Source organism: Xenopus laevis, chromosome 2S, assembly GCF_017654675.1.
Source record: "Xenopus laevis strain J_2021 chromosome 2S, Xenopus_laevis_v10.1, whole genome shotgun sequence".
In the NCBI taxonomy this organism is placed as follows: Eukaryota; Metazoa; Chordata; class Amphibia; order Anura; family Pipidae; genus Xenopus; species Xenopus laevis.
In genome coordinates, this window is record NC_054374.1 from 127,107,434 (window position 1) to 127,120,016 (window position 12,583).

At 41.2% G+C, this 12,583-nt stretch overlaps 1 protein-coding gene across 5 annotated transcripts in view; it reads right to left on the bottom strand.

Annotated features, from left to right (window-relative positions):
- Positions 1-12,583, bottom strand: part of nckap5l.S (NCK-associated protein 5-like S homeolog) — a 65,337-nt gene that overhangs the window by 7,191 nt on the left and 45,563 nt on the right. For all 5 annotated transcript variants that reach the window (XM_018247906.2, XM_018247907.2, NM_001097826.1 and 2 more), the window contains 5 exon segments: positions 11,970-12,038; positions 6,417-6,455; positions 3,810-3,929; positions 3,519-3,614; positions 423-2,923 (listed from right to left, as the gene is read on the bottom strand). In XM_018247906.2, coding sequence (XP_018103395.1) covers positions 423-2,923; positions 3,519-3,614; positions 3,810-3,929; positions 6,417-6,455; positions 11,970-12,038 — 2,825 coding nt within the window.

A 12,583-nucleotide genomic window follows, 5' to 3' on the forward strand; every position in this document is an offset into this window, starting at 1 on the left:
ATCAGATGAAAATTGAGCATAGGACTGGCCAGATATGGGATGACTGACGTAGTTGGCCAGCTTAAATATATTGCAAGATATGGACAAACAATCCCTGTTTTGTTTAAAGGGTAAGGCATTTTTTAGTAGCAGTATGCACAAAATGTCTGTCTTAAATATATTGATAATGGGTTGAGTGCAGAGGACCTCTTGTATTTGTCTATATGTATTTTGTGGTCACAGCCTCATTGCACCCCCACCTAATGTTTTTAAAAATTAGTGGTGAGCACAACTTTCCCTTGTTTATATATATATATATACATACATACATACACACACACACACACACATACATATATATATATATATATATATATATATATATATATATAATAAATCTGGTATGGAGATTCAAAATGTCTCAATGTCCTGAACCCACTTACCGATTTAGCAGCTGCTGCATGAAGTTATCAGCAGTCAGAGGTCGTGGATTCGGTGTTGGTTCCACGGAAGCAGCTGAGCGGGTTTTCTCGATGGAAAGGCCATTGATGTAAGCTCTCTCCTCCTGCAGAGCCTTTCGTAGGTCTTCTGCTTTCTCCATGAGCATGGAAATATTTAAGCTCTCCCCTTTAACTTCCTTCGAGCGAGGCACTCCTCCTGTCGTTCTCTCTCTTTTGTCCTCTTTCAGACGACCAGGTTCAGGCCTCCGGCTCAATGCTGGGAGTTTGCTCTTTTTCAAGCCAAACCAATTTGCAATACCACTTGAATTGCGTTGTTTTGGGTCGGGTGATGGTGTGCGGTGTTGTTCCTGCAGCCTCAGCATGTTTTCTTTAATGCCTTTCATCACTTTTTCTTCAATGGCAGAATGTAAAGCACTAAGAGGAAGGCTTTCTGTTCCCTGTGGACTTGCATTACGAGGACAGGCATTTTCTGAGCAGGTGGCATTCTTCTTACCTGCCCCAGCTGACTGTGCCTTTTGCTTCTCTTCACTTGCATGATTGGCCTGTCGAGAGCCTGGTCTTACTTCTTCACTTAAGGGCCGAGATATCAAAGGCTTGGCTGTTGCCTTACTTGGGGACTTTGCGGGTAGTTTTGTTGGGCTTCCATGTGGGCTACGAGGAGATTTGTTAGGGACAGGTGGTGCTTTGGCTGGTGTTCGGGGTCCATGTGGAGAACTAAGGGGACAGTGAGTACCAGGCTGACGGGTCCGTGCAGATTCTGCTTTTTGCCCATGATATCTTGGTGGGTAACTTTCTGTAGATCCAGGTTCAGGAGTTCTTAGACTGCTAACACCAACCGATCGCTTCATAGAAGGACGACTGTCAGAACCATCCACCATGCTGTTGCTTTCAGTTCCTGTTACAGCAATGTCTCCTCCCTGTGGATCAGCTCCCCTTAACTTTCCCATCCTTTCTCGGAAAGGGAGATGTCCAGGTGTCTCTGGAGGTTTTCTGGAAGCTACAGGCTTTCGAATAAAGGGGGCGCTAACATGACTCTTCGTGTCCTCACTACAATTACCCTGCGAGTGAATGCAAAGTCCTGGGGTGCAATTAGCAGTGCACACTCCTCCAGACAAATGGGAAGAAACTTCTAAGGATTCACTAATTTGGTTTGTGGTGGGAAGCTCTGAAGTTCTAGGTGGGATATTTTCATAATCATGTGACTTTTTGGTGCAACACTGCACTTCTGGCCTTTTAATCATGCTGTTTGGAGTCCGCTCACACTGGCCTTGCCGGTTTGGTTCAGAAAGGGGTAAACCAGAGTGGGGTGTTGGTTCATGATCAGTATTGGGATCTGGTACATCTTCTATTCCCTTCCTACCCAAACGAGGAGAGGGAAATGATTCATAATTATTGCTTCTACATGGGATCTTAGAGGACTGAGTAAGTTGTGGACTGAGGCGCAAGGAATTAGGGTTTTGTAACTTTTCCCCTGAGCTTGGGAGTTTAAGGAACTTGAGAAATTTTGCTGGAGATGGAATGTGAGGTGTTCGAGGCTCAGAGGAAGAGATGAGTGTATCTTGTGGATCCACAGAGGTTGGGTTAGGGATTCCTGATGATGATTGCAAATCATCATCTGGTAAATCGAGGGATGCGTTCTTAAGATTCAGTACACTTGTGTCTCTTTGCACACTGGCAGCGCCAGAAGTAGGTGAACAGGTATTGACAAGTCCATCCAACACAGGCTGTTTTCCTGATGACCAGGACAAAGAATCCCCCCTCTCGGTAACCATTTGTTGAGTCACTGATAGCTGCGGATTTGGACTCTCTACCATATCCCTCAAACTACGACTATAGCATGTCAGTGAATGAAGATGCCCAATGTGTCCCCTATTTAAACCATCAGAGTGGCCCTCAACAGGCATTCTCTTATCTCCATGTGAGCAGAGGCAATGACCCAAGCCTTTAGCAAAGTCTGTCAGTGGCACCCGTTGCCTTAACTCACTTGGTAGGGGTGGAGTATCTCCTAGGTCATCATCCGAAGAGGAGGAGCTCCCCTCAGCCTGTCGTTCCAGCTGTTGCGCATCATCACCCACAGCCAAACCAAGTCTCTCCCCTCCTCCCTCCCCTGGGCTCCCCGCAGGTGGTTCTCGTTGAACTGCTTTCCACTTGAGCAATTCCTCCCACCCATTCTGAGCTAACAACAGACAAGATGTCCAAGGCTCATCTCCACCCAGTTCTGGAGGTGTAAGTCCTTCACCATTCAAGTAATCAATACCTTGGTCTGATCCTAAGCGCAGACCATTTCCCCCTGTTGAAACACCACCGAGGAGAATAGGTGGACCAAGGAGAAACGGTGGGGCAGTGCAGGAAGATCCAGACTGGGATCCAGTTGCTTCTAGCCTTCTTAGAACTTCCAAGATCTGAGCCTTTTTTCTGAGGAATGGAGACATTGCATCTAAAGAGCGGCAAGATGACTGGGCTCGGCTGGAGCGCTGGTTCTCCTGGAGGAATTACGTAAATTAATTAAAATCAAACTCTCATTTACCTTATCTTAATTATGAGCAATTGTAATTATAAGCAGAAATGTTTTTGCAGTAAATTCGGAAGCATTACATTTCTTGTAAATTATTATATTTCTAAATAAAAAAAAAAATAAAACAGTAAAAACAGAAATAATGATAAATGTTGTGTGAATGTGAATCTTTACGGATATTAATATGCGCCCAGTCTATAGTGGATACAAATAGGTTTTATTACTTTCCTTATAGATTTTAAGTTATAAATGGGTTATTCGTGTTTCCTTAACTTACAATATCTACTAGGTGCAAACACATCGCTTTTATCAGTAGTGCATTAAAAATGGTTGACTCGGGTAGAATAAGACAGTTGGAGGAAGTAAAATCTATCAACGAGAGCAAGAGAAAATTGAACCTGATGAAAACTTATGAATTATTACATTTATAAAGAGTTTCAAGAAAAAATAAGAGCATATTTGTGAAAGGGATAAATATTCACAGTTAAATGTAACAGTTCCCCTCTGATGACATTAGTGCACACATCACATCAGTCATTAGCTGGAAAGAACTTCAGTCATACCTCTCTGTGTGCAGCACATTGTCCAAAGGGTAACGAGCCAGAGAGCCTCTCCAATTCACCAGATTGGGAATCAAATGGAATCTGCAGGGGGTGGATCTTAACATGGGAATAAAACAGAGTAGGGCTTCATTACATGATGTTAGTTGCACACATTCATATCAAGGTAGAAACAGGCAATTCCTTAAATATTGAGCAAAAGAAGTAGACCATATACTGTTATACACATAAAAGAACATAATCAGGGGTATCGTTTACTGGCTGTCAATTGTGTTCATGGATGTGACTTGGTACCTCAGGGGATGATCCAGAGGAGAGCTGCAGCTTCTTATGAAAGAGGTCATTTAAAGTTCTGTTTTGGCGCTCAAGGTCAAACACTCTCTTCTTCAGCTTGATGCATTCTTCACGCAGATCCTGTGAACAAACCATTTTGGTTTTAACAGGGATACCATAAATGTGTTCCATTTAAAAAAAATCAGATAGGAGAGGACACTTTGGCTGTTGCTCCCAGAGGCTTCAAAGCAGGTGCCTATTTTTGAATTCCAGGCTTGGATGCAAGTTTTGTTTGCATAAAAACTGGTGTACTGACAAAAAGATACTCCTGTAGGCTGTGAGTCCATATAGGGTCTACCAATCACAGGCCATATTTGGCACCCACATGGACTTTTTGCATGTTTATGTTGGACTCCAACTTCTTTTACATTACAAAAAAAAAAAAAGGTTGGGAATCCTTCATCTATAGCAGTGGTCCACAACCAGTGGCTCATGTGTAACATCTTTGGATGTTGATCCCAGTGGCCTCAAAGCAGGTGCTAATTTCAGAATTCCAGGCAAGTTTTGGCTGCATAAAAAACAGGTGTAATGCTAAACAAAGCCTCCGGTAGGCCAACAGTCCACATAGGGGTTACAGATGGTCAATCACAGCACTTATTTCCCACCAACCAGGAACAATTTTCATGTTTATGTTGCTCCCCGACTATTTTTACATCTTGCTCACAGGTAAAAAAAGTTTGGGGACCCCTAGTCGATAGTATTTATTTTGTGAGAGAGAGAGAAAAGGTGCATTGTAGTAAAGGAATGTGGTGGTATGGAGGGATCTGGAAACTGATGTATTGCCTGTTGGTAGCTCAATGCCTGTGATGTCACACTCAGGATAAAGATCCTTGTTTTATATAAATTGGCAGTCACAAGGCTGCAAGTTCTGCAACTACATATACATGGGCTCCTGAAGTTGCAAAAAAGAAAAATAATCAGAGCAGACCCAAAAATGTATGAGGATTTGTAAATACTGAGAGCTAGAGCGAATGACTGTGTACATAACGAGCTAGGGCTAATGACTGTGTACATAACTTAGAAGTGCAACCAAAGCTGCCACAGCTCATAGATTATTATTAGATGCACCTGCAATTTGATCATTAATATCACAATATTATATAATTCATTGGATCACACTAACACGTTAAAATCCCATTGCATAGTGGGTAAGAACTGAAAGGGTCAAGATTTTACACGGACATGAAAAGTTGATTAATTCTGTATAAAAAGGCTCATGTTATAATTGCGCAGAAGAGTTAGCCCATTGCACTTGTTTATTATGGGAAGGAAATGTCGCCTAGACAAAACACCAAAAATAGAAAATCTGAGAATTGCTGTGGTCATGGCACAAGCAAGTGATTATCGCCACAGACTGTGTGCATTTGTGTTTTAAGTTGATAATTGTTCTCATGTGCAATAACATCAGCAGCTCTCATGGACTCTTCTCAGAGACAATTCGTGTCATTGGTTTTGGCAGCTTATCCCTGGGAAATGACGTGGAGACAAACACCAGAAAACGCTTTGTGTCAAAAGATTAAAGGAAAACTATACCCCCAAAATGAATACTAAAGCAACAGATTGTTTATATCAAATTAGGTGGCATATTAAAGAATCTTATCAAACTGGAATATATATTTAAGTAAATTTTGCCCTTTTAATCTCTTGCCGTGAACCACCATTTAGTGATGGTCTGTGTGCTGCCTCAGAGATCACCTGACCAGAAATACTGCAACTCTAACTGTAACAGGAAGAAGTGTGGAAGCAAAACCCAGAAAGGCTCATGTGACCTAACATGTTTGGTATGTTTGTGTGCACCGTGAATCCTATGATCCCAGGGGGGAGCCATTATTTTTAAAATGGCAATTTTCGATTTATGATTTTAATGGCACATACGGTAATGCTAAAAAAGTATATTATTATGAAAATGGTTTATTTACATGAAGCAGGGTTTTACATATGAGCTGTTTTATGTAATATATTTTCATAGAGACCTACCTATATTGTTCGGGGTGTATGGTTTTCCTTAAAGACTTTCCAGTTCAGTTCAATGGCCCTTACCCCATGCTGCTCGCCTCCCTTTACCTGCTCTCTGAATATGGAGTTGGGCAGCAAAGTTGACAGCCATCAGTGCTGCATTCAGTGCCTGGTCTCCTGATGTGGATTTTCCATCAGAAGCATGCACACTGGAAGCAGAGACAGATCAGAATCCAGTGTGCATGCTCTTGCTCCGCTATGGCAACTAGAGAGCCTTACACGTCATATTTGGACAGCAAGTACTGTGGGTTTTTGGTTTAATTTGAGCAAGGGATGCTACTGGAGAGGGTACATGAGGGCTACAATTAAGGATGACAGGGCCTATTTTGAATGCCAGTCTGGACGTGACCCTGAGATTATAAGTACACAGAGGCCCAATATATAGTGTCTCTCGATTGTACCTCACAGCAGCCCCTCTACCATATACCAGAGTTCAGTTCTGTTCACGGTGAGAGGGTTTAATTGTCTTTTAAAGAATAACATCTGTGTGGCTTAAATGTAACATTTAGCTACCAGGAATTATTATTATTATTATAAAAAGAGTTTTCTTACCTTCTGATTGAGAAGAGCCTGAACAACATGGTTTGCAACCTGTGGGGGAAAGGTACAGAAGTCAAACCGTCTCCGTTTATACTCTATAAGCTTCAATACAATGAATTTGACCAATGCATTAACTTGGGGCTCTAGAACTAAAACATTTTCACAATGTGATTGGATTTTCTGTTCAGTATATACTGCTCTATAGACAAAGAAAATCAAGCCTGTTATTTCAGTCTCTATAGACAGCCCCGAAAGCAACGTATTAAATAAAAAGCAAGGCTTAGTGCCCATTATTCATTAAATCTGGCCTAACACATACAAATTAAAAGAAACTGCATGCTTTAAATATGATGGTATGCGAGTCAGCCGTAATAAACATTCTTTGATGTCGGAGCCGAGAATTACAGCTGAAAACATGTTTTGCAAATGCAGCTATTTTTTCCCCTTTGCAACTTTGTAATAAGTCTCACAAGTGATACCATAGGCCTGCAGTCATTCTGTATAATGTAGGCTAAATATAAATTGCTGGCAAGTAGTCACAGGATGAAAAAAAAAAATCAAGTTACTGCTGTTAGAAATGAATACAATATCTGCTTTAGGTTTTTATTTCGAACAGGCTGCTTGTGCCAACAAAATTTATAGTCAGAGTGGAGAGAACAGCATTTACATCCATGTGGAAGAGTTACACAACCACTTTTGTACTTGTTTTATGCAATTATTATTAATAGAGAACATAAATAATAGAATATTCTGACCACACGGTTCCTGTCCGAAAGCCACTGTTTGCTTCACTGCAGGATTTACTGCCTTTAACAGGGATTATCATCATAGTGGCATAAAAAAATTTGTGCAAATACATTACTGGCCACCACAACAAAATCTTTTAGAGCAGGGGCACATGGAGCATACGCTCTGCTGCTCTCTTTTGCAGGCTCAGTGAAGTGGATCCACACTATACCCCACTTCCATTCAAGTGAATTGCTTCCGCGTGCATTTAGTCCTTTCGCGTATTTGGAGTGACCTCCACTTTGTGTGACTGTACACAGGGGCATCAAATTCAAATCAATAGATAAGGAGCACAGAGGGATCTACTTCTCTCAGCCTGCAAAAAATACTTAGGCCGAGAGCAGCAGAGCCTAAGCTCCATGTGCCTTTGCCCTTAGGTGCCTCTAAGGGTTATGGCACATGGGGCATTGTGTCTGCAGAAAACACAGGCAAGACACTTGTAATTCCATCATCAGTCCTGAAAGGAGTGAATGGAAGCACTTTGTCAGAGACAACAAAAAGTAGTGACAAGCAGATCTCAGCACCAGGATCTCATTCTTGCATTTAGGTCCAACTGTCACTACACTAGGTGTGTTTAATACAATGCTTTACATTCAGTGTAATCAGGGTTGGTGAGAGGTGGAAAGGGGCACTTTCAAAACTACTGTGTCCACTAAAGCAGCAGTCAAATGGCCATCTATCATAGAACAAGTAATTTTATAAGTAATAAAGCTACCTACCAGTCAATGCCCCTAAGACCCCTCCATACTAGTATACACACACAATCATGTGGACCCAAGAAAACAAAACATACTCAACTTTCCTTAAAGGGAAACTAAAGTCTAAAACAGAATAAGGCTAGAAATGCTGTATTTTGTATACTAAACATAAACATGAACTTACTGCACCACAAGCCCAATTAAACAAATGATTTATGCTTTCAAAGTTGGCCACAGGGGGGGGTCACCATCTTGTAACTTTGTTAAACATCTTTGCAAGACCAAGGTCATGCACATGCTCAGTGTGGTCTGGGCTGCTGCTTAGGGATCCTCATAAATTATTAAAAGAGCACAAGTCAAATAATATCTGCCATTGAAGCAGATACAGCAAGACTGATTAATAATCAGAATATGCAAACCACACTGGGTCCTGTGTTGTCATGTAATCTAATATGGATTTTATATTTTTAGTATTGTTTGATACAAACTTTCTCCAACTCTCCAGAACCAGTGACTGCAGCAAAAAAATCCTCCAAATAGAATCCCAGTTTATCTGTTTAAATCTGGCTCCATGATCTTTGTCCCTGCAGCTGGAGTTGGAAACAGGAAGTAAAGGCAAAAATAAAATCCCATTTTTACTTTATTAACTGAAAAAGAAACCTATCCCCAATAAAAAATATGTACATTTTTTATAAGAAACCTGACTGTACTGTAATCAGTGAAATTCCCCTTTCATTTACTTGGTCTGACTGCTGCAGATATAAATCTCTACATGGTTGCCGGCTGCTCTACAGGGAAACAAACAAAGCTGCTTGAGTCCCTCCCCCTGCCATTTGAAAGTATGATTGTTGCAGATGGGAAACATCAGACGGTCTCTAACTGCACAGTCAGAGCAAGTATTTTTTAATTAAAGTATATTGGAAATAGATTTATTTTTCATTAAAGAAAGTAAAAATGGGATTTTATTTTTTTTGCCTTTACATTTCCTTTAAAGGAAAAGAAAAGCCAAATACAACACTGGGTGCCAATTTGTTAGGCAATTCCAGCAAATTCAATTGATATCTTTTTCCCAGGCTGCCCTGGCCCTTCCTATCATAATGCTACTATTTTACCTTTGCCTTGTGTAGCCAGTACTGTAACATTCTCTGACAATATTGAACATGTGCGAGTCTAACTTAGGTCCTTGGGAATCAGGGCTGTATTTAGGTTCAATGCCAGACCTTACAGCTTGCAAACATTTGGAAGTGACATCATGTGCATTGTTCTGTGTGATGTCACTTCCTTTCAACTATGGATGCACCGAATCCACTATTTTGGATTCGGTGGAACCCCCGAATCCTTCGCTAAAGATTCAGCCGAATACCAAACCAAATCCTAATTTGCATATGCAAATTAGGGATGGGAAGGGGAATCCTGGATTCAGTGCTTCCCTTATTTTTAACACAACAAGATCTGGACCCTCCCCCCCAGCAGATTAATGCAGTAAGTGTCCCATGGTGACGGTTGGGGGATTTTTGTTTTTCTTTTAAAAATGTATTAAATCCAGAGGCCACCCCCAAAAAGCTGCCGCCCTAGGCACAGGCCCTTGGGTGCTTATTAGGGTTGCCACCTTGCCAGTATTTTACCGGCCTGGCCAGTAAAAATGTTGCCTGATGCCAATGTTATTTACAGGGAAAAACCTTAAAAATATAGGAAGGCTGGTATTTTTTTCCAGAAAAGGTGGCAACCCTAGTGCCTATATATAAATACTGCCCTGAAGGGAACCCTGGGAAAGTAAGATGATACACACAAAGAAAACCAAAGCCCAATGCTAGTCATCAGAATTTGTACAGGTTGCATCCCTTTTAAACTATTACATTTGACCAATGGATTCGTCACTGTAGCAGCCTCAGTATTAAGTCCAACCTAAGACCATTACAATGATGGCTGGCTGAAAAGCGCACTTAAAGGAACAGTTCAGTGTAAAAATAAAAACTGGTTAAATAGATAGGCTGTGCAAAATAAAGATTGTTTCTAATATAGTAAGTTAGCCAAAAATGTAATGTATAAAGGCAGGAGTGACTGGATGTCTAATATAATAGCCAGAATCCAACTTCCTGTTTTCAGCTCTATAACTCGGAGCTAATTAGTGACTTGAAGGGGGGCCACATGGTACATATCTGTTAAGTGAGTTTGCAATTGATCCTCAGCATTCAGCTCAGATGTGACCCATGTGCCCCCCCTCAAGTCTCTGATTGGTTACTGCCTGGTTACCAGGGTAACCAGTCAGTGTAAACCAAGAGAGCTGAAAAACAGGAAGTAGTGTTCTGGCTATTATGTTAGACATTCAGTCACTCCAGCCTTTATATATTACATTAACTATATTAGAAACATTTTTTAGTTTGCACAGCCTACCTATTTACCCAGTTTTTATTTTTACACTGAACAATTCCTTTAAGGAGAGAGCTATGGTAGTTCAGGCATTTATTCTAATCCTCAAACTCATGTCCCTGGAATGATTAAGAAGAGCCTTTCCATTTCAGCTCAGCACAGGACTGGACTGTCTGGATCTCTATTCATAGATATGGATGTGTGAAAATCAAGGCTGCAGAGATTAAGGCACCCATCTGCTTCACTCGGTGTGAAGGTTAAACTGAAGAAATGAGGCCCTTCTCGCAATTTCAAAGACTTCAAAAGGCAGAAAACCCATTGTCTGCCCTGAATTATACTAAGCTGTTCTTGTTACAGTTACACTGTGGGACAGCTCCGCGCATGACTCCATTTCTGATGAGCGTGTAGCTGGCTACATATATGATATTCTTATCTATGGAATTTAAATGCAGAACTAGATTTCCGGCATTCCATCTTGGTGACACAATAATTGAAGCCAGCCGTGGGCAGTTAAATATCTGCATTCCCACACGCTTATCATCAAGCTATTTTGGTTTTTAACAGTTTCTGTAGCAAACTGGTAACTGTAACTCATTGGGTAACAACTCCCTACCTGTTACTAGACCATGACCACCCCCATCATACTATCAGGGAATGCTGGGAGTTATGGTCCACCAACACCAGAGGTTTAAAACAAAACCAGATGTTTAAGATTGCAGGTTTAAACAGTTATATACATCAAAGTCCAGCTCCCTTTTCGGAGTTTCCTAGAAAATACTTTTACCGTTTAAACAAAGTGGTTCGGGCGCACTATGCCCTGAACCCCGCTCTTATTACGTTGGGCAAATCCATCCATGGCAAGTGTTACCCCAATTTTAAATCTCCCATGAGCAGCCGTATATGGAAAAGCTTGCCCGCTTCGTGGTGTGACCCGGGTGCTGCCTCCCCGAGTCTGTCGCTAAGGAGGCAACTTGCACAAAGAAGAACCAAAGGTTGTGGCGCACTCCTAGGGCCAAGGATCGCTCAGTTCAATGTAAAGTTAAAACATCCGTCTTTATTTGTTACATTCAATTAAAAGGACAAAGCAGCCCAACCTTGTGCCTGGTTGCTAGCGTAAGTTGTACCCTAGGCACAGGGGTCCCCAACCACCGGGCCGAGGACTAGTGGCAGGCTGCAGGCTGTGCTGAACTGGGCCCCATCTGGTCCCAGTTGAAGTATAATAGCTGCAAAAACAATAAAAAGGGCCCTAATAACCTGCAATCCCAGTTCCCTGATGCACCATTGCCGTGACAACAGCTGTGCGAAAGCCCAGGAAGCTTTGTACTGATTTAGATAAGGACCAAATACTGTTTCAACAGTTTTTTTGGTAAGGCTGAAATGCACCCATGCATCTACACTCTACCCCCCCTCCCCCGGTCCTCGTAAAAATTGTCTTGCTTGAAACTGGTCTGTGGTGCAATCTAATAGCTACTGAAATTCTAACTGGAGAGCTGAACACAAAGCTAAATAATTAAAAAAACAAAAACACAAATAAAAAAAAATGAAGACCAATTGAAAACTGTCTCAACAATACAATGCTCTACTAAAAGTTAATTTACAGGTGAAAAATCCGTTTAAGGAAGTGACAAAACCCCATAAACCAGCACATTTACCTATTGAAAAATGGCACCCTTGGTTTCAACAAGTCATAAAATGAAAATAGGCCACGTACCTCATCCAAACAGCGCTCATAGGTCTCTCGCTGTGTTTCATTGGCTTGAGCAAGTGCAGTGTTTTCTGCCTGCAAAGTTAAAAAAAACAAAAAAAAACAAAACAAAGAATTCAGAAACGTAAGCACAATCCTGTCTTGTGGAAGGTCCCGGCTGTGCATCACTCATCTCTACAAATGCCAATTTATAAGTTGGGTCCCCACATTGCTGCCCTGAATGTCTGCTCTTAGTCAGTGCTATTCAGATTATTTGGGTCCATTATAGCTGATCATTTAAAATGTTTAACCATGCATACATAAACTTGGCAAATACAAGCTTTGTTTCCTGTTTTAAAATTTAGGAAAATATGGTTATATGATTTCCTATAAAAACAAAACCTACACAGCTACATAATTATTAGAGCTCTTTTTGAATATAAAGAAACAACCCTTAACTAACTGTATGGGGAGAGCAGAATGATTAAGTCACACTCTATGTGCCCCTATTTATTATGTTTCGGGAGCCCAGAAGGGAAAGAAAGGAATATAATACAATCACTTTTAGCACTGACAGACTAAAACGAATGCCTTCTCCTCCCATAGGGATTCTGCAAAGCTAGTTATAAGAGATGTTCTGT